Genomic DNA, 21,000 nt, shown 5'->3' with positions numbered 1-21,000 from the left:
GAACCAGACACTCGAAGCTTGCAGTTGAACTTTGTGACAAGCTAAACACGTTCCAGTTTATCGTTCTTAATCATTAGAGTTCAGTTGCTTAAGTCGATCTTTTCCAGACATACATGTATTCAAGTTTACAATCAAGAAGGGGAGAGATGTAGTGTTTCTGACAGCTGCCAATCATAATGTTCGGAATGCACACGCGGTCCTTATGAAGAGAAGCTATTCTGTAGTCGGGTTTCGTCTCACAGCTTGATTAAATATCGTTGTGTTTCTACCGAACGTCTCAGTGGTTATTAAACCGTAAACACCACATAGACTTAAACCCATATACACAATATTGATGTGATAGCGGAAATAGTCTTTTGGTATAATATCCCACTGGGGGCCCCCCTCCCCCAACAATGAAGTTGATTGATCTCGGTTGTCGTATTCACGTACCGGACTCGTGCTTCTACAGCAGAACAAAGAGGGCCTGTTCGTTTTGATTTCATCGATTAAAGGCTGTTGTTGTGCAAGTTGACTGAACTGACGAAGTGTTATCGAACATGGGAGATTCAGGCGATTCCAGCTCTGCTAGCGAGTGCGGGTCACCGCAGCCGAAAGGGAGGTCAACTAATAAAGTATTCGTATGGCTGAAAGAGAAGGCAAAATGTGCACCGCGTGGAAATCCGTGGGTACTGCTGAATCGTGAGGGCAGGGTTAAAGACGTCGCAATTCAAGGAAACTATTCGAGTGCAAAGATGAAAGAGCTGGTGCAGGAAAATTTTGCTGGACTTGCGGCAGTTGACTTGAATAGGTAGGATAAGTACCAGAGCACTTAATCTCGCATGCAAGTTGTATGCATTGAATACTGGATGTAAACGGATAAGTTTATAGAAATGTAAAAACCAGGTAAGGCAAAACAATGCAAATTCCAGCCACGCGACGCAGGATTCAAGACAGCCTTTAGTAATTTACCACTTATACTTTAACTATTTGCTAGGGATCATTCATAAAAACTTAAGTATGCGCAGTGGACCTGCTGCGACTGTAAGGCCTGTAAAGGAGTGAAATCTGCTCATAATATACAAAAGCAGCACCTTTTATAACACATGTAATGGTGGGCGGAAAGAATCCGTGTTACAGGAAAAAAAATTCAGACCCACCCCATAGAGCGTCATTTCACGTGTCGTCATCAACATTAAAAAATAAGGAATTATCAATCCTTATGAGATTTTAGTTAAGGTTGTTCATAGAACAGTTGAAGACTTTTCTTTTAACAAATTTCAGTTTTATGGGGTTTTTCGTCTTCTGCTAAAGCAAGGTGGAATTGACTGGTAGCTTCCAACTGCCATATTTGTGACCCTCCCTCGCACGAAACATCGCACAGACCTGAATCTTTGCGAGACTGTTTGAATATTCAGCTTATTTTATCCCTTTGATTCTTGACTTCATCTGTTTAATTGTTTTGATGATGGTTTGACAGTGAAAACTGGCAATTGGTAAAATATTTAAGGAAAGCAGGAGCCTTAACTGGAATTTTCAGATTGGCAGGGCTAACCATTGGAAAAGGGGGAGGAGGCAAAGGGGCAGAGGGGAATATGGACTGGAATAACAGATGTCAAACAAGTCTAGAAACCTATCAATGATCATCTCTATTTATATTTACTACATACTATATTTACTACATAGTGAATTGAAATCCCATTTCATATGTAGCAACTGTAAACTGTATGTGGTGTCAATGTTGGCCCTTTCTTTTCATAGAATTCGTCTATACAAGTCCGCAAACTGAGGAAGCAGAATAGAAAAAGTATACAAAGGCATACCAGATGTCAAGGAACTTTTTAGAATTTATGGCAGGGGGAGGGCTAATTCCAGGCGAATATATATGGTTTTGCATCGCCCAAGAAATGGAGGTTTGTGTAATCTTTCATAAGCAATAAGGGGTTTGTGTTGTTGCAGTCAGCTCATAAATGTCCTTGGCCACAAGCAAAAAAAATTGTTGACATTGTGACTTGACTCAGCACAAAAAGATTGCAATGAGTGCATACACATTTATCATGGGTAAAGATAGTAAAGGCCATCTTTGCCAAAGCTTCCAGATAACTGTGCTGCAAAGGCTGTTTTATAGCAAATTTGCATGTTGACATGGATATAAGTGCAGTGGAGTAAAATATATGGCCACAGCACCAAAAAATATCTGTTAGAATTTCAATTACACACTTATACAAAAAAAGTGGAACATGTACATTTTGGAAATAATAGCCTCCTGAAAGTGGGAATGCATTTTCACTACACTTAAAAAAAGAAAATATTCTTTGGCAGACATATGCAACAACATAACCCAATTATTCTGCTGAGAAATTTAAATCTTGATATTATGACTTTTAAATATTCATCCTTTTTTATTTTTATTACCGTGGATTGCACTACAAGTTTAAGAAGGTTCTTTGCCTTTCAAAATTTTCAATATTTATGTCATAGATTTATCAAAGGAAAACTTGCAATAAGCTCATATTTCCACTATTTCACTAATAATTCAAAACACTAATTAAAAATTATTTGTTTCCTTTTTTATCTCAGGATCTAACACTAACCCTCAGTCTATACCAACACCAGGAGTAAGCAATCCCAACCATCCTTCTCCATCTCTTCAAACAAATCCTAATTTTGATGTTGCTTCCCTCCATCCCTCAACAAGCCAATCCCAACTCTCCCCTCCTCCTGCTCAGCCCAATTCCAACCCACCCTCCACAAACCAATCCCAACCTTCCCTTCCCCCTGTTCAGCCTGATTCCAACCCACCCTCCACAAACCAATCCCAACCCTCTCTCCCCTCTGCTCAGCCCAATTCCAACCCACCCTCCACAAACCATTTCCAACCCTCCCTTTTCCCTGCTCAACCTAATTCCAACCCTCCCTTGCTTTCTCAACAATCTACCAGTCACCAAAATCCCAGCCAATCTCAAACAAGTGTGACCGATTCAGTCATCCAGCCAGAGACTTCCAGTGGTGCAACAAGTGCGGCAAGTGGTGTTGTTGGTCTGGTGGACTTGACATTGCCTACAAGTGAATGTAAGTGCTTAATTGATTGGCACATTAGTTATTAAGTTTATTAATGATTTATATTTTAATCCTGTATTTGCATCTTGTGTGGAAGCAGTTGACCCATCTGCCGTAGATAATTATCATGTGATACACCTGAAACTGTGTTGTGTTGTTTTTTGAACAGATGGTGTCATCGCTTTAGATGATGTCAATGACAATGAACTCGACAGAAGCTATTTAGCTAGTAACCCAGTAAATGTTGACTCAGGTAATATGATGATGACTGATTAAAGAACATTTAAATGCTCGTTTTTTTGCAGACCCCAACCCCAATCCTGATTTGGATTAATCCCTAGGGTGGCAATGGATATTTTCTGAAAACTGCATGTATATTATGCTAGAAATCTATTTTATTACTGCAAGTAGTTTACATGGATGATTTCCGATTGTATCATAAATTACCATTTAAGAGGCAACTTAATTGTGCACCCTAGGCCAAGCCAAGTTTACACATGAGGTGTGAAGTAAATCAACCAAATTTATGTGAGAAATGAAAGAAATTAATTTTTAAAAAAAGACAAAATTTTTACTCCATGATTTTTTTTCCCTTTCAACATAGCATGTCATTTAACTGGCATACATCAGTGGCAAAAAGGTACGTTTCTATAAACGGATTATAAAACACATACACTTTGAAAAACAAATGTTGAATTAACTTCAACATAATTTTAATTACTTAATGTGTTAATTAAAATTCAAGAGATGAACAACTGTGTCTCATGTAAATGGAGAATAGAACATTCTACTATGCTACAGTATGGTGTGATATAGACTGACAGATTGACTCACTCATTCAGTTTCATGGCATAAAGGAATGCACAATAACTAATGTCTTGATATTCACTTAATTTTATGCCACTTCATTTCAGCTGGGATTGTAAAAGAAGACAAAAGTTCTTTGGGAATTCTCAATCAGAATGCTCAAGGTATGTTGGAAATATTGTCAATAATTCAATGCACTTTAATGCACGGCTCTCCCTGGACGATGACAATAGAAAAATTTCCACTAGATACAAAATAATATCTTGCCAAAAGCAGCATTCTAGCTTAAAATGCATGACTGAGGCTTCCTTATATCTTATGTTGCTATCTGTTTCATATTTTCAGCTAAATATATTTTGAAAAAGCTTTTATTAATCCCCAGTTCACATTTCACTGTAGACTATAAGCACTGGTAGATTAACTGTTTAAGTACAGACAAAACAGGAATTCAAATCCAAAACTACAATTTTTTTGCCCTTCATTAGGTAAAAGGAAAAACAAAACAAAACCAATATAACCAGTGATTATCTTTTAATGAGTAACATGTGCAATTGCATTTTACTATTAGTGAAAAGAAAAAAGGAGAAATAGATACCTTTACTTTCATTCACACACTCTTGGCATTAGTTGGCCATAAGCAAACTACAACAAAAGTTTAAAAAAAAAAGCTGGGGGGAAGATTCTGGCACAAACATCCTTAATGGATGACAGTTCAATTGAATACCATTACTGTTTGTAAACCACACTCATAATAATTTTGTAGTGCCATTGAATGATATGGACAGAACACAGGAAGTGCTTTCCTGTGAACATGTGCTCATGGAGGCAGCATCAACCCATGAGGACATTCTTCTGCCAATCTTTTTGACCTTGACATATGAGGAGGTTTGTGTTAACTCTTTAACTCTGAGACCAAATTTGTAATTCTCCTTACTGTCAACCATACAATCCTTGTCATGTTATTTCAGGGAATTTAGTATTGGATCAACTAATTATTCCCAAATTGATATTTTTCTTTATTCTCATCACTTATCTGGTTGATGCTGTGTTGATATTGTAAGGATAAATTCTGTCTTGGTCACTCATGGGAGTTAAAGGGTGTCATGGCAGTCAATTTAGTTCCTGTTATATGTTTGCCCATATAGCTTGCAATTTTTAGGTAAAATGTTTATAGTAAATACAGTTAGCATACCCATGTGTCAATGTGTTAAATTACTGACAAGTAACATGTATTGACAATCACATTTGAAAAAAAAATTAGCCTGTAAACTTTTGTGAATCTAAATTGGTCATTATGTTGGAACAGACCCTTCTGGAAAAATATACTTAAGTTACTGTTTTGCTTAATATGATCAACTTTCATTTCTCTATCTGACATATAATCCTATTCTATGCATTATTACAATGCACTGTGTCATGCCATTATACAAAAGAAATGACATGTCAATGTAAAATTTGATATGTTAAGGCTATATGTTAAATTTTATTCTACTTTAATCTATAAAATTTGTGCATCTAGATGTGTCACCAGGCCAGGTCCGACAGGAGGAGCATGGTCATAGTGATCCTCAAAGGTGACAACATACCTGATGTGATAAGGTGACTATCAATGATTCTTAAGGTTATTTTTATTACTAAAAGCACGCTGCACTCTACTAAAACAGCCTTTTTTCTTACACCGAGTCACCATGACAAATATGTACATCAATATTCTAGTTAATATGCTGTAGATCACACTCAACAGATATCTTTTCCTCATTAAGATACACATGGCATGAACAGTGGCTTAAAATTTCATGTGGATATTGCTTAAAATCACATGGGTGACATCAGTGGTGGTCATGGCGACCTAGTGCAATGTATGCCCACATGACAATTTTTTAAGAATGAAAGTGGCCCCAACTGACTGGTGTCTATGTTTACAATCATACATTATGTTAAAATTCAAAGCACAAAGATCATTCAATAAACATCACAGAGGTATTCAATATTTTTCCATATCCATTGTGCAATGCACACATGCTGTATTTCACATTATGTAGTGATTAAATTATTAATCAAAGATGTTTCTCCCTTTATCAAATCATCAGGATTCTGAATATTCTACGCAGAAGTAATGGAAACACATACTTTTGGATAACAAAAGAAAACTCAAAATCTGGGAGAGAAGGTATTGAATAACTGTCCACACTTTAGTTTTTTTGGAGATAAAAGACAACAAAAGGTCAAAGTTTAAAAACTTCCCTAAAATTTAACCAGCTAAACATTAATATTTTAGTAGAATATTTCCATTTTATTGTGATATTGTGTAATGTGAAGAGTGTGTGCATAGATATGTTTCTTCATTATTAAAGGACTTTGATAGGGTTGATCTCCTGTTCCCTTGCAGGATGTATTTCAAATAAATTGTTTCACTTTCTGCAGAAATGAGCCAACCAGTATTTCCTGTTGTTTCATTGTCTCTGTTGTGTTTCATTATGCTATGTTTGGTACCCCATGACAACCTTCATACTCCAATAATAGATGCAATAATGACCATAATTATCAATGTTCTCAAACTCTTCTTACCATTTTATGTGTGTTTGTTACGACAGTGAAAAGAAAATTTGGAAGCACAGGGTCGGATTTGCTAATAATGGCACCCACAACTTCTCAGCCCATACTCATAGAGCGTTTTTGCGGTGAGTGTTTTAAGAATTTGTTTTACAAGTCAGTATATGTTAACTAAGGGAATTTTGTATAATAATAGTAAAATTAATTTAACTCCCAAAATATGATTGTTAAGTCTCCTCTCCAGCTGCTACACATTTCCATGAAAATTAGTTATGAGAATTTGGTGTTGCATCAAGATACAGTAATAACTTCTACCTGATATGTCTGAGTATTCTCATTACCTGTTTACTGGACAGTTATAATTTCCCATGCCATTATCAGGCACTAGTATTATTACCTTCACACCACAGCTTAACCCAGTACAAAAAAGAATCTTGGTGTAAATTTGGTATGTTGCTTTACTACATATTTTTGGCTGCTTTCTAAGAGTAAATATCACAGGTTAATATTTATCTGATTTGACTTTAAGATGGCTGAAAACAGAATTCTTTCACTTTTGACTCTTATGACTAGGAGACAACCTACAATTAGCACGAGAAGAAGATGTGGTGGATGCTATGAAAAGGGCAGCAGATGCTGTGGATGCATTCACCAGGGAATGGTAAGAGGTCTTTTATATTTGATACGATAAAGGTAGAAATATTTCCAACTTGTTACTCATTAGCAACCTTAGGATCGTACTGAAAATTTCCATAAACATATATAGCATCAGATACTAAGCTGTTATCATGTTAAATAATGTCTTGTTTACAACTTCCTATTCTAAAAACCCAGGTATATCTGTATAATATGCATATGTTTTGATTCTAAAAACCCAGGTATATCTGTATAATATGCATATGTTTTGTACATTTGTAGCACCAAATCAAGGTGAATGCTGATGAGATACACAAGTTGAAAAGAATGATTCGTCTCACGCAAAATTTAATTATTAGGGAGGAGGAGGGCGGTTAAAATCGATCAAAATTGCAAGGATGTTATTCATGATCTTTCTATATTTACCAGCCTCCTGCCATTAAGCATGAACTTACAAGAATATCAAAAGAGAGCAGTACTAACACCAGGGTATCAGCTGTGACACAAACTAAATTATGAGTATTTGACATAGAAAGGGAGGCTTATCAATTTACCAACAAATTTATGGTAACAGCTGGCTATTTATTGTTTCCAACAGGGAGAGGTTAGAACAGGAACGCTCATTAAAGAGGGAGCAGGAGATTTCATTGCAAAAGGCAATCGAGAATGACAAGACGAAATTGGTAAATATCATTTCCCAAAAAATTATATTGCAAAGATAATGCCCATATCAATGATATCAAGAAAGTCCAGCAATGAAATAAGGATCTTTGTTAGATGACTTCCTTCAAGACTCTAGGAGCATAAATAATACTTATTACCAATAAACTACTAAGCAGCAGAAATTTCAATACCTTTTATACATTTTCAGCGAAATATTAATTGAGTTGTCATGTATTTATTATGTCAGATTAAAAAATCAAGCAAGAAAATAAGGGAGGCCCGACAAGGCAGGGTTACCCAGCCCAGTCTAGAAGGAGAGAAGGTGACAATTGTCCTATGCCACTCAAATGGCAAGGAAAAACGCCAGTTCAATAAGGGTGCTTTCTTCCAGGTATATATATATATATATATATATATATATATTGATACAGTTTGTTGCTTTAAAAAGTACTTCTTCTAAAATGCAGACATATGGTGATTGCCTGATCATTTTTTTTTTTTTAATGTAAACTTTTTTCCTGTTTTAATGACATAGGAGGTATATGACTGGGCAGGCTCCAATGAATGTCTACCACTTTATTTTACTATCCAAAGAGGTAGGGAAGTGGTAAGACATGGAGACCTTTTGGAGAGAACAGAGGTCTTGCACATTTATGAGAGAGTAAGTAAACAATAATATTACATAAAACAAATTATAACAGTACTAGAAACCTGGAATTCAAGTCTAAAATATACTTGTGTTATTTTAAGAAGGTAAATGTTTAAATTTAAATGTCAAAATACCCTTTCAATCATGATTTCTAACTCTAAGCAAAAATATGACAACTGATGTGCTGACAACTGGGTCAGTTAATGGCCTTCCTTATTTTTACCACAGGTGACATTCCAAGGAAATGTCCCAGATTTGCAGTCTGATGGCGAACTGTCATCCACACTACCAGGTGATGAATACAAATATTACATCAAAAAATAATTAAAAGAAAATGAAAAAACAGTTTGAAGAATAAAAATGAAGTACCTTCAAATGACACTGGACAAAAGGAAGCAAAGTATGAAGACATGTAACTAAGATCATGATGAAGTATATTAAGACCAGGCAAGAAAAGCAGGCCCAGTCTTAACATGGGTTAATGCAATCCAAAAGGAAATTGCAGGTAACCTGCATTTCTCAGAGATAATAAGCTGAAATTGAGATAAAGATGAGGACTTAACAATGTTCCTAAATACAAGGAAAACATGTTTCTTAACAAATTTCACAAGAAATTGCCTTTAAATTCCAAAAATCAACACTGATCATATATCATGTTATGTGTTGACAGGCTTATTACATTAACACTTTTTTCACAGGCTTAAGTCTAGAGGTCACCACACAATTCATTGCATTTCATGAATTAATAACCATCACCTGTGTTGCTTGAGCCATTACAGCAAATAGCATAAGTTTAAAAAGAAATAAAAAATATAAAGTTCAAAAGTGTTTGGTTCACAGATTTTTTCCCAACAACTAGCTCATCTTATCAAATCGAAGTAGGATGGGAAATACATTACCATAAAAATTAATGATTAACTAATTAATTATATAAAATTATATAATATTGCATACTAAGACTAATTCTTGTCACAACAGATGAAGATCGAGACACCGGAAATAAAAATGAGGTAAGGGAAGTAATGCACATTGACATGTCACGTAAAATTATTGGAGGTATGCCTTTATTATCAAAACCCTACAAATAGCATGTTACATTGTCATGTTTTAAAGATAATAATTTCTTTGTGAGCCGCGACACTTTGGGCAGACTGACAGGTCCCTTGGGACGAGGTTCTTCGTGAGCCACGACACTTGGGGCAATCTGACCAGTCCCTTGGGACGAGGTTCTTCGTGAGCCGCAACACTTGGGGCAGACTGATAGGTTCCTTGGGACAAGGTTCTTCGTGAGCCGCGACACTTGGGGCAGACTGACCGGTCCCTTGGGACGAGGTTCTTCGTGAGCCGCGACACTTGGGGCAGACTGACCGGTCCCTTGGGACGAGGTTCTTCGTGAGCCGCGACACTTGGGGCAGACTGACCGGTCCCTTGGGACGAGGTTCTTCGTGAGCCGCGACACTTGGGGCAGACTGACGGGTCCCTTGGGACGAGGTTCTTCGTGAGCCGCGACACTTGGGGCAGACTGACGGGTCCCTTGGGACGAGGTTCTTCGTGAGCCGCGACACTTGGGGCAGACTGACCGGTCCCTTGGGACGAGGTTCTTCGTGAGCCGCGACACTTGGGGCAGACTGACGGGTCCCTTGGGACGAGGTTCTTCGTGAGCCGCGATACTTGGGGCAGACTGACCAGTCCCTTGGGACGAGGTTCTTCGTGAGCCGCGACACTTGGGGCAGACTGACGGGTCCCTTAGGACGAGGTTCTTCGTGAACCGCGACACTTGGAGCAGACTGACGGGTCCCTTGGGACGAGGTTCTTCGTGAGCCGCGACACTTGGGGCAGACTGACGGGTCCCTTGGGACGAGGTTCTTCGTGAGCCGCGACACTTGGGGCAGACTAACCGGTCCCTTGGGACGAGGTTCTTCGTGAGCCGCGACACTTGGGGCAGACTTTCTTTCTTTCTTTCTTTCTTTCTTAAGAACAAGCCTCGGGTGAAGAAACGAGCCTCGATTAAAGAAACGAGGCTCGATTGAAAAATGGAGGCTCGATTGAAAAATGGAGGCTCGATTGGAAAATGGAGGCTCGATTGGAAAATGGAGGCTCGATTGGAAAATGGAGGCTCGATTGAAAAATGGAGGCTCGATTGGAAAATGGAGGCTCGATTGCGTAATCGAGCCTCGTTTGTCGCAGAGTGGCAAAACGAGGTATCGTGGTCGTTTTAGATCGAGAGTTTTTGGTCTGGTTTACCAGAAACCTTGAGAGTAGATAGATCGCAGAACGGAACGTGTAATGCTGAATTGTCGTCAATAAAGCCTGAATCAAGAGAAAGTATACAGTCCAAGGTTACTGAACAAGCGTGTGCGGAATTCTCAGCAACGGAAGTGGGAAATTCTGCGAAACCTGGTCCTTCGAGCTGGATAGTGAAAGAACATAGTGAACGAAGATAGCGAACGAAGATGAGTGAACTTAAGAACAAGAAGAAGTCAAGAGCAGGCCACGAGAGTTATCTGAGCTACGCCTTTTCCGAAGAGGACAAACGCCTCGAGGACTATACTGAACCATACTAAAAGGTTTTAGTTTAGAGACTCTCCGGAAAGAGTGGCTCGCTGTCAACACTATTGGGCAGCGGGTGGTGGGTTCAAACCTCATTGAGGTGATTGGAATGTTTTGACCCCATTAGGGTGAGTAAACGCAATTTACACCGAAGGCTTTGTCGTCCCTGAAAATCTCAAGAGTAAAGAACGAGCACCTGGAATTAGTGCGTGAGAACTACCCTCACTTAGCAAACATATGGCTCTCCGATGTTTTCCGGCACAATGAGCAGTTAGAGATAGATGTTCTTATAGGGGCGGATTATCTATGGAGCTTTCAGTCTGGTAATTTCGTCAGGGAAGGTGTAGGTGAGCCGGTAGCCATAGAAACAGGGTTAGGATGGGTTGTTTCTGGTCCTCTAGAGTCTAGTCAGTCAACAATGAGAGAGCAAGCAGTCAGTGTAAATCTCGTGGGAAGAGACAGTATAATTGCGGAAAAATTGGAAGAGGATGTTCAGGCTCTTTGGGACTTAGAAACGTCAGGGATAACGGAGGGTGACAGAGTGTACAAGGAATTTGTAGACATGTAGAATTTGTAGAATTTGTAAACATCATGTTTAACGGAAATCGGTATTCCGTCAAGCTGCCATGGAAGGAGGGGCGTGACGTCTTAGATAGTAATTACGATTTGAGTTTGTCACGTATGATAGGTCATGTCAAAAAGCTTAGAAAGGAGCCAGAGGTGTTGAGAGAGTACGACTCAGTTATCAAAGAACAGTTAGCTTCAGGAGTAATAGAAAGAGTGTCTGGAAAGACGAATGGAGCTCATTGCATCCCACATTTGGCGATCATACGCAAAGAAGCCAGCACAACCAACTGAGAGTGGCGTATGACGCGTCACAAGAAGTAGACGAAGAGGTTCTGACCCCATCGTTAGTCTTTATATGTAAGATTTTACGCCAGTAACTAACGGCGTCATTTCTCCCAGTCGGTAGTATTGATATGTAAGATTTTACGCTAGTAACTAACGGCGTAATTTCTCCCAGTCGGTAGTATTGATATGTAAGATTTTACGCCAGTAACTAACGGCGTAATTTCTCCCAGTCGGTTGTGTCTATATGTAAGATTTTACGCCAGTAACTAACGGCGTAATTTCTCCCAGTCGGTAGTATTGATATGTAAGATTTTACGCCAGTAACTAACGGCGTAATTTCTTCCAGTCGGTTGTGTCTATATGTAAGATTTTACGCCAGTAACTAACGGCGTAATTTCTTCCAGTCGGTTGTGTCTATATGTAAGATTTTACGCCAGTAACTAACGGCATAATTTCTCCCAGTCGGTAGTATTGATATGTAAGATTTTACGCCAATTAATATTCATAAGTCACGTGCAGTGTCTTTATATCTGATAAAACACCGCATACTAATAAGGATGAGGTTTATCGATATAAAGTCACTGCACGTGATGTATTATCTACCATTTGATAGGTTAATGGGCTTATGAATTATTAATGAGTTTTTGAAGGGCTTAAAATCTTACATATATATGCATCGACGCAGATAGTGGCGTAAAATCGTACAGTCTATACACTGTGTTAGTCACATATTACGCTGTTATCTAACTACCGTAGAAAAGGGAGATGTAGTCACAGTTTACGACGAAATTAAGAAGAGTGGAGAATGGAAGTTGTAGAGAGTCTCATCAAAGGTAAAGATGACGTAGTTAGGGGTGCAAACATTCGAGTCATTTCTAAAGGGAAGTCCTTACTCATGTCCAGACCCGTTCAAAAACTCTACCCCATTGAGGCGCAAAGCGAGATCCAATCCGAAGTACCACAGGGAGGTGCTCTAGAGGGCTCCAAAGGGCTTAGGCGTAACCCTAGACGCGCCGCAGTGACAGATGCTTGACTCGTAGACTAGTTAAAGGGGGAGAGTGTTAAGTTTCCACGCGAAAATTAATTTCCTAGATTTATTTTGAATTTAATTGTGTATTAAGTGAGTTGTAATTTCGTTACCGTTAAAGTACAGAGTCAACGTTACAATTAGAAGTAACATGTAATTGGGAGCGGCATAGGGTAATCAAATTAGTTCTGCGAGCAGTGATGTATGAAACTAGGTATTTGCGCGGTGTTTAAGCCGCTAGGAATTTAGCAGCATGGTTGTCGAGAAAAACCATGATAAATAGGAAATTAGTGCTTATGAATCGTTGTAGAACGTACGTGAATCTTGAACCCCACACGGAAATTCCGTCTCTGGGGGTTGATTGTTGAGTCGTCTGATGTTATGATTCTCTTCTATAGGTTACAGCAATTGTTCGCCGGTATTTTGCGGTACCATGCTGTTCTAAAACAAAGCCGTAGCCTTGGAATAAATGCAGGAGACTACCATACATTATATGATAAGCTGAAATACGCACAAATACCGTAAATGGAATGTTTATTCGGCTATCAGCCGAGCGATCATCAACAAATACAAATTACTAGTCCTACGCTAAATCATTGTTTGTCAATGACTTTTATTTAAGTGATGACTCCTAAAGCAGCCGTCGTATTTAGTGATAACTTCAAGAATGAAGTGTTTATTCGTCTTCTTCTTTGCTATCGGTCTCAAACTTGTCGTCCAAGGCCATTTCATTGTCGGCAATTTCAGGTATGTCATTGGTATAGATGTTATTATCTTCTGTGCAGTCGAGCGTGTTCGAAATCCTGCATGTTTCAAATGATTTCTTGGAGCGTGGGCAGAATTAATATGCCAAGCCTCCAAACAAAAGCGTTGGTGGTAACGCCGATTAGTGGTGATAATTTTAGAATTATCCCATCCAATTGCATAGTTAGTTTGGCATGTGTGCTCCGATAGGGAAAATTTGTTAAGTACCTCATCCCTAAGACAAGTAACACAGCTGTTTGAGAAGTTTCACTATTCTTTTGATTGCAGTGTGTAAAGATATAAAACATAGAGAGAAAGAGGAGGAGTTACATTTTTCAGGTGAGATGAGGATATGATTTTATTTTACTTAAGTGCGAGTGAGACAATAGTTTTGAAAGCCTGGATTAAGTGGAGAAAGGGCGGAATGGGGGAGAGGAAGAGGAAACAGGAAGTTACTTTTGGTCAGTTTCATTTGTAATTGATAACATACTGCGTCTGGATAGATACAAAATAAAATGCTTGCTTTGCAGATTTGGAAAACGAAGGGAAAGTAGTAGTCCCCTTACTTAAAGCTTTGTGTGAAGCAATTGAGGACAAAGTCTCCAATGGAAGATCGTTTATCGAAAAGATGAGAACTGCGAGGCAAAGTGAGTTTTGTTAATTCTAGACGCAATAGACTGTTACAAGTAGTTCATTAATTTAGTGAGAGAGTATACTTCGCACGTGGCTTCGGCGCCATTTTAATTGGAAGGGCACAACTATAATAATATAAGATAATAAAAGCGGCGTCGGATGCACTTCTGAATTCATGCAGTTTTGTGTTGTTACAACCACAGCATGAAAGGGGGAGAGTGTTAAGTTTTCACGCGAAAATTAATTTCCCAGATTTATTTTGAATTTAATTGTGTATTAAGTGAGTTGTAATTTCGTTACCGTTAAAGTACAGAGTCAACGTTACAATTAGAAGTAACATGTAATTGGGAGCGGCATAGGGTAATCAAATTAGTTCTGCGAGCAGTGATGTATGAAACTAGGTATTTGCGCGGTGTTTAAGCCGCTAGGAATTTAGCAGCATGGTTGTCGAGAAAAGCCATGATAAATAGGAAATTAGTGCTTATGAATCGTTGTAGAACGTGCGTGAATCTTGAACCCCACACGGAAATTCCGTCTCTGGGGGTTGATTTCCTCAGCTGATAAGGGACAGGTCGCACTACTGTCCCAACCACAAATACGTAAAAATAAACACAGTTGATCAGATTTAATTTCTGGCGCGTATTGTGCGGTAATAAACATGAACCCAAATCAGGCATTTTGCTTTGCTTTTGCCATTCTACTTCTACAAATTATCGACATGCAACAGCAGCAAATGTTTGCCTTTTCATCCATTACCAGAGATGGGTAAATGAATACATGTAAATCCTGAATGTCGCTTTTCTAAGAAGACGGCGGCATTTATGTAGAATTCGTGTTGCGCCTTACACGTGGACCGTTCCTCGCCCAGCCGAATCATGGTTTAATATTCATTACTTGAGCCCTTTGCTCTTCTTGCGGCCATTTGTCGTATTTTTTTCTTTTTCTACCAAACCTTCAGCTGGCCTGAAGCTGGTCGAGCTATCGCTCTCACTTACCACACTTGCTGAACTATCGGACCGCTTAAGCAAAATTCCGCTGGGTCTCGCTTGATCAAAGATCGGTCCAGCCAATTTAGGGTCAAAATGACGAAAATTTTGGCTTAGGAATGATCCCGGCGCATAATAAAAAGGAAAACGTGGGTGAGTATTAAAATTCCAGCCGATTGATTAGTTTAACTGCAGGTCATATCCGGGTCAAATGACTAGCGTTTATGACAATGTCTTTTATTTTTTCGATATTTCGAAATCTCCCTTCCCCCCACACACTTCGGTATCTTTAAAGTTTCTGTGGACTTTCCGAAATTCTTAGAAATTTGTGAAACACCGGAACACTGAAGTGAAGACAATCGTGTTCAGCCATGCCGAATCATTTCAACCTGGAGGAGTGTGAACGATTCCTCCACGACGAAAACCAGTTTAGTCCAGGAGCGTCGAAACGCATCGAAAAATACCTTCAAATTTCTCGAGAAGGCCTAGACGAGTTTTTGATTCGATTCCCAGAGATGATTCGAAATGAGGATCAATTGTTTTATATCGTGCGATTTATGAGGGCGCATCACAAGTTCGACACGCAAGATCACGAAAGAATTTTCAACAGTAACCTGTTTACAACTATGGAGAGAAAAGTGACGGAGCTACTCGCTGTTGTGGAGCAAAAAGACCCCCACACGTATTGGTATTTGATACATGCCCTGCAGTCAAAACATTCCTCTTTGTATGAGCATCTCCACGGATCTATAAAATGTTGTGGTACGTAGAAGATTTGTGATTGCAGGCCGATTTTGAACGTTTATCATTTGGTGAGATATTTAGGTCCTGAAATTCATGATTCCCTTACCTTTGCAATGAATAATTTTACTTCGAAATAGTGACGTCATGGGCAATTTGTAATGTAGGACTTACTTGATTCTTGTTATTTTTGTTGTTATCTTCAACAATTACGATATTTTGGGGTCTTGCTCTATATCATGTTATCCAGTTCCCTGTTTTCGAAATTTTTCCTTCTAGTTCTCTTCTGAATGGAGATTAATTATCGGTCATAAATGCCTATCTGTAGCGCGGAGCAAAATTAACATCAGTCTGTTGACCAATATCCATAAGTAAAGAAAAGTACATATGTTGTTCTGTATTTACGCGCGGGAAATGGTTGCATTTTAGAACGTCAACGAACTCTGAATCAAATGATGAATTTTGTTGTTGGATATCCAAAAAAAAAACCCCCTTCGAACTCACCAAAGATTACAACATCGATGAAAATAGAAATAACACGTGATTGACACTTGTTGAGCAATAAGCTCAACATCATGTGTTATTTCTATTTTCATCGATGTTGTAATCTCTGTTGACGTTCGAAATTTCCGACCCCAGTGGTACAATATGCAACAGTACTCGAAAGTCTCTTTGTAAGCCGAACTGAATTTGACTTTGGAACGACGCAACCTGACGATTTTCAGTGGTTAAAAAAAGGGTGTTTGTATACTTAATGCGATAATTGATCGATTTCGCTGACTAAATCAATAACGTGAAAATGTGGCTGTTCAAAAGTCCAAATTACAGGCCCTGGCAGACTGAAAGAACAGCTTAGTTGTTCCAAATTAAAAATGCAGTTCCTGACTGATTCTGAAGCCGAACGTTCATGCACTCAATCTGAGTTATTAGGTTGGCTCAGGATTAAGAGAAGACGAGTTTAAGTTCTCTCGACTAAGCTTACGTTCTATTGATGAGGCTTCTGCTGCTTGGTGAAAGAAAATGATATCCTTCAGTGGGGAAGTTTTTGTTAAGTACCTCATCCCTAAGACTAATGACACGCGTACGGCTGTTTGAGAAGTTTCACTATTCTTTTGATTGTAGTGTGTAAAGATATAAAACATAGAGAGAAAGAGGAGGAATTATATTTTTCAGGTGAGATGAGGATATGATTTTATTTTACTTAAGTGCGAGTGAGACAATAGTTTGAAAGCCTGGATTAAGTGGAGAAAGGGCGGAATGGGGGAGAGGAAGAGGAAGAGGAAGTTGCTTTTGGTCAGTTTTATTTGTAATTGATAACTTACTGCGTCTGGATAGATGCAAAATAAAATGCTTGCTTTGCAGATTTAGAAAACGAAGGGAAAGTAGTAGTCCCCTTACTTAAAGCTTTGTGTGAAGCAATTGAGGACAAAGTCTCCAATGGAAGATCGTTTATCGAAAAGATGAGAAATGCGAGGCAAAGTGAGTTCCGTTAATTCTAGACGCAATATACTGTTACAAGTAGTTCATTAATTTAGTGAGAGAGTATACTTCGCACGTGGCTTCGGCGCCATTTTAATTGGAAGGGCACAACTATAATAATATTAGATAATAAAAGCGGCGTCGGATGCATTCCGTAATTCATGCAGTTTTGTGTTGTTACAACCACAGCATGAAATCGGAAATTTACGCATCTTTAACTCTTGCGTAAAGAACGTAAATGTAAAGCCTCTTCTTTACGAACAAGTTCTGCGTTCCGTAAAGATACGTAAATGCAGGGAAAGCGTAAAGACTGCGTAAAGGATAGTGAATGTTCGTTAAGGATAAGGAATAAGATGGATATAATTAACCACTTTCTATTTAGAGAAATACTCAAAGAAGTGAAATAATTATTGCTCTCCATCTTCCGTAGAATTACCGTGGTATTTTGACCAGTTTCGCTTTTAACACTTTACACGTCTTTAATAGTTAAGTTAGTTAATTATTTAGAAAAACCCCCTTCAAACTCACCAAAGATTACAACATCGATAAAAATAGAAATAACACTTGATGTTAAGCAATAAGCTCAACATCACGTACTATTTCTATTTTTCATCGATGTTGTAATCTTTGTTGACGTTTGAAATTGCCGATCCCAGTGGTGCAATATGCAACAGTACTCGAAAGTCTCCAAGACCGTTCGTTTTTTGTAAGCCGAACTGAATTTGACTTTGGAACGACGCAACCTAACGATTTTTAGTGGTTTAAAAAATGTGTTTTAATACTTCATGCGATAATTGATCGTCGCACGATTGATTCGCTGAGGAAATAAATGACGTGAAAAAGCGGCCGTTCGAAAAACGAAATTACAGGTCCTGGCAGACGGAAAGAACAGTTTAGTTGTTCCAAATTAAAACTGCAATTCCTGACTGATTCTGAAGTTGAAAGTTCATACACTCAATCTGAGTTATTAGGTTGGCTCAGGATTAAGAAAACACGAGTTTATGTTCTCTCGACTAGGCTTACGTTCTATTGATAGAAAAAAGGCCTCTGCTGCTCGCTGTAAGAGAATGATATCCTTCACTGCAGGGAAATTTTTGTTAAGTACCTCATCCCTAGGACCAGTAACACAGCTGTTTGAGAAGTTTCACTATTCTTTTGATTGCAGTGTGTAAAGATATAAAACATAGAGAGAAAGAGGAGGAGTTACATTTTTCAGGTGAGATGAGGATATGATTTTATTTGACTTAAGTGCGAGTGAGACAGTAGTTTTGAAAGCCTGGATTAAGTGGAGAAAGGGCGAAATGGGGGAGAGGAAGAGGAAACAGTGAGCTGCTTTTGGTCAGTTTCATTTGTAATTGATAACATACTGCGTCTGGATAGAATGAAATACTTGCTTTGCAGATTTGGAAAATGAAGGGAAAGTAGTAGTCCCCTTACTTAAAGCTTTGTGTGAAGCAATTGAGGACAAAGTCTCCACTGGAAGATCGTTCAACGAAAAGATGACAACTGCGAGGCAAAGTGAGTTCCGTCAATTCTAAACGCAATATACTGTTACAAATAGTTCATTTGCAATTTAGTGTGAGAGTACTCGTGGCTTCGGCGTCATTTTGATTGGAAGGGCACAACTATGATAACATAAGATAATAAAAGTAGCGTCGGACGCACTCCTGAATTCATGCAGTTTTGTATTGTTATAATCGCAGCATAAAATCGCAAATTTACGCATCCTTAACTCTTGCGTAAAGAACGTAGATATGAAGCCTCTTCTTTAAGGGCAAGTTTCGCGTTCCGTAAAGATGCGTAAATGCAGGGAAAGCTTAAAGACTGCGTAAGGGATATTCAATGTTCGTAAAAGGATAAGGATCAAGATGGATATAATTAAGCACTTTCTATTTGGAGAAATACTCAAAGAGGTGAAATGATTATGGATCATCCATCTTCCGTAGAATTACCGTGGTATTTTGACCAGCTTCGCTTTTACACTTTACGCGTCTTTGATAGCAATAAAAATAATACAGTCGCCGTAAAATATCGTAAATATTCTCTTTATGACTTTTTACAAGGCACGTAAAGATGGCGTTTTTTAGTCTCTCTCCGTGATCTTTACATACTACCGTTTTCAATGCGTAAAGACAATCTTTACGAAAGTGTAAAGAAGTTCGTAAAGACGCGTAAAGAGGATCTTAACGCTTACTTTACGGCATCTTTACGGATTCGTAAATTTATAATTTCAATACTACAACTGCCATTCAGGGTTATCAATGTTACCTGCAAATATAACATAGAGCCTGTTTTTCAGTTTCTAAATCTTTCCTTCCTCTCTCTCAATAGACTTTCCTCCACAGCACTCTCGCATCGTCGAGTCTGGTGAACCCAAGAAACTCGAAAAAGTTAAAGATATCTTGAATCCTACAAAAGACTGGACACCAGAGTTGGCAGAAGAGATGCTCCGCACTTGTACCAGGAGGAAGCGAGCCTACAAAGCTGCTTTCATCGGCTTGTCAGCGATCACCCTCTTCATTTTCCATTCACTTCCGGCATTTGATTTTTTGTTCCTGTTTATTTACGTCAACTTTTTGATCATGGTTATAACCCTCTGACCAAAGCAAAACTCTACTGTTTTCAAAAACTGCCGTGGAACTAATGAAAATGTCTTATATAACCAAAAGTTTAAGAACCTGGAAAAGACATTTGAATTTCAAGGTAGGCGCCCCTATGGATCGTATGCATATACTATATGACGTAGCACGATGGCTACTCAAACAATAGCTCTGAAGTTCACAGGAGTCCAAATAGGATCTTGAAGATGATACGTAGTAGCAACCTGTAAGTGTCAAAAAACAGTGGTCAGACGTCTGCGCATGTGTAAACGATTAAAGTTCAAAACAGAATGGTAGAAGGAAAACTTAATGTAAATATTCAGTATCTTGACTTAAGCGTAATCACCTGCCGAAGGCCCGCAGTAGAAAAATACAAGGAAAAACTGTAAGTGTTCATTAAGGGTTGACTGAAGTTTCGCCAGAATTACTGCATCATGACCAAGAGATATAGTCTCTTGATGAAGATTTAGTGGCAAAGTTTGAAATAAAAATACCTTGTATCTTTCCTGAGTTTAAAGTAAATAAAATCTGTTATGAAACTGATATTTTGAATTACTTGCGCTTTTCCCCTTCAAATTAAGAAATATTGCATGCTAAATAGGATTAGCCAGGGCGGACCGGTCATCATTTGTTGTTTTTGGGAGGGGGGGGGGAGGGGGATGAGGGGGGTTGGAGATTAATATTTTTGTCACTCCATAGTACTCTACCGATCCTTTCTCATTGTCAGTTATACTTTTCACTATCCACTTCCCACGGAAGTATGAATTGGGTAGCCGTCAGTTCCAGGCCTCCTTTCCTTTTTTTTTCCCTCAATGCTATCACGTCGTGCCCTGTTTTGTAACGGCCCGGTTTATTAAGATGTGGATCAAGAAAAAACGAGGAAAGAAGTCGTCAGAAGTAATAGCCACCACAGGCCTTGTCAGAGTTAATTACGTGTGGGTTTCATATGGATCTACACTCCTGCTGAGAGATTAAAAGCCTCCTTAACCACACCTCTCTGTCTTACGTTAATAAATCTTCCCAAGTAAATATTGAGTAAAA

The 21,000-nt window shown here is 38.7% G+C and overlaps 2 protein-coding genes across 4 annotated transcripts; both read left to right on the top strand.

Moving 5' to 3' along the window:
• Positions 1-583: 583 nt before the first annotated feature.
• LOC131769882 (uncharacterized) lies at positions 584-15,502 on the top strand. 3 transcript variants are annotated; one of them, XM_066166762.1, is made up of 19 exons: positions 584-790; positions 1,741-1,892; positions 2,560-3,051; positions 3,209-3,292; positions 3,644-3,679; positions 3,954-4,010; positions 4,610-4,731; positions 5,366-5,445; positions 5,937-6,016; positions 6,441-6,527; positions 6,973-7,060; positions 7,634-7,718; positions 7,946-8,089; positions 8,234-8,359; positions 8,576-8,639; positions 9,326-9,357; positions 12,506-12,582; positions 13,175-13,859; positions 14,051-15,502. In XM_066166762.1, the coding sequence occupies exons 2-17, from the start codon at positions 1,865-1,867 to the stop codon at positions 12,518-12,520; spliced, it is 1,620 nt and encodes a 539-aa protein (XP_066022859.1). In that variant the 5' UTR covers positions 584-790; positions 1,741-1,864; the 3' UTR covers positions 12,521-12,582; positions 13,175-13,859; positions 14,051-15,502. The 3 variants fall into 3 exon arrangements, with proteins under 3 accessions (XP_066022859.1, XP_066022858.1, XP_066022857.1); XM_066166761.1 differs by having other exon boundaries at positions 12,506-13,859; XM_066166760.1 differs by lacking the exons at positions 12,506-12,582; positions 13,175-13,859; positions 14,051-15,502 and having other exon boundaries at positions 9,326-9,582.
• A 277-nt stretch (positions 15,503-15,779) lies between these two features.
• Positions 15,780-20,464, top strand: LOC131799508 (uncharacterized). The gene is made up of 5 exons (XM_066166801.1): positions 15,780-17,053; positions 17,243-17,359; positions 18,525-18,575; positions 18,761-18,877; positions 19,691-20,464. Exons 2-5 carry the CDS (start codon positions 17,341-17,343, stop codon positions 19,957-19,959), a joined length of 456 nt encoding a protein of 151 aa, XP_066022898.1. The 5' UTR covers positions 15,780-17,053; positions 17,243-17,340; the 3' UTR covers positions 19,960-20,464.
• Positions 20,465-21,000: the final 536 nt, after the last annotated feature.

Source organism: Pocillopora verrucosa, chromosome 5, assembly GCF_036669915.1.
Source record: "Pocillopora verrucosa isolate sample1 chromosome 5, ASM3666991v2, whole genome shotgun sequence".
Taxonomy (NCBI): domain Eukaryota; kingdom Metazoa; phylum Cnidaria; class Anthozoa; order Scleractinia; family Pocilloporidae; genus Pocillopora; species Pocillopora verrucosa.
The sequence above is the reverse complement of the archived record's forward strand: the minus strand, read 5'-3'. Positions and strand labels throughout refer to the sequence as shown.

Bases quoted from the DNA above. Each gene is read 5' to 3' on its own strand.
- LOC131799508 (XM_066166801.1), top strand. The intron at 18,576-18,760 runs GTGAGATGAGGA...CTTGCTTTGCAG, and splicing joins GGAGGAGTTACATTTTTCAG to ATTTGGAAAATGAAGGGAAA. The intron at 18,878-19,690 runs GTGAGTTCCGTC...CTCTCTCAATAG, and splicing joins GATGACAACTGCGAGGCAAA to ACTTTCCTCCACAGCACTCT.
- LOC131769882 (XM_066166760.1), top strand. From the start codon at position 1,865: ATGGTTTTGCATCGCCCAAGAAATGGAG. The intron at 3,052-3,208 runs GTAAGTGCTTAA...TTTTTTGAACAG, and splicing joins GACATTGCCTACAAGTGAAT to ATGGTGTCATCGCTTTAGAT. The intron at 4,011-4,609 runs GTATGTTGGAAA...ATAATTTTGTAG, and splicing joins TCTCAATCAGAATGCTCAAG to TGCCATTGAATGATATGGAC.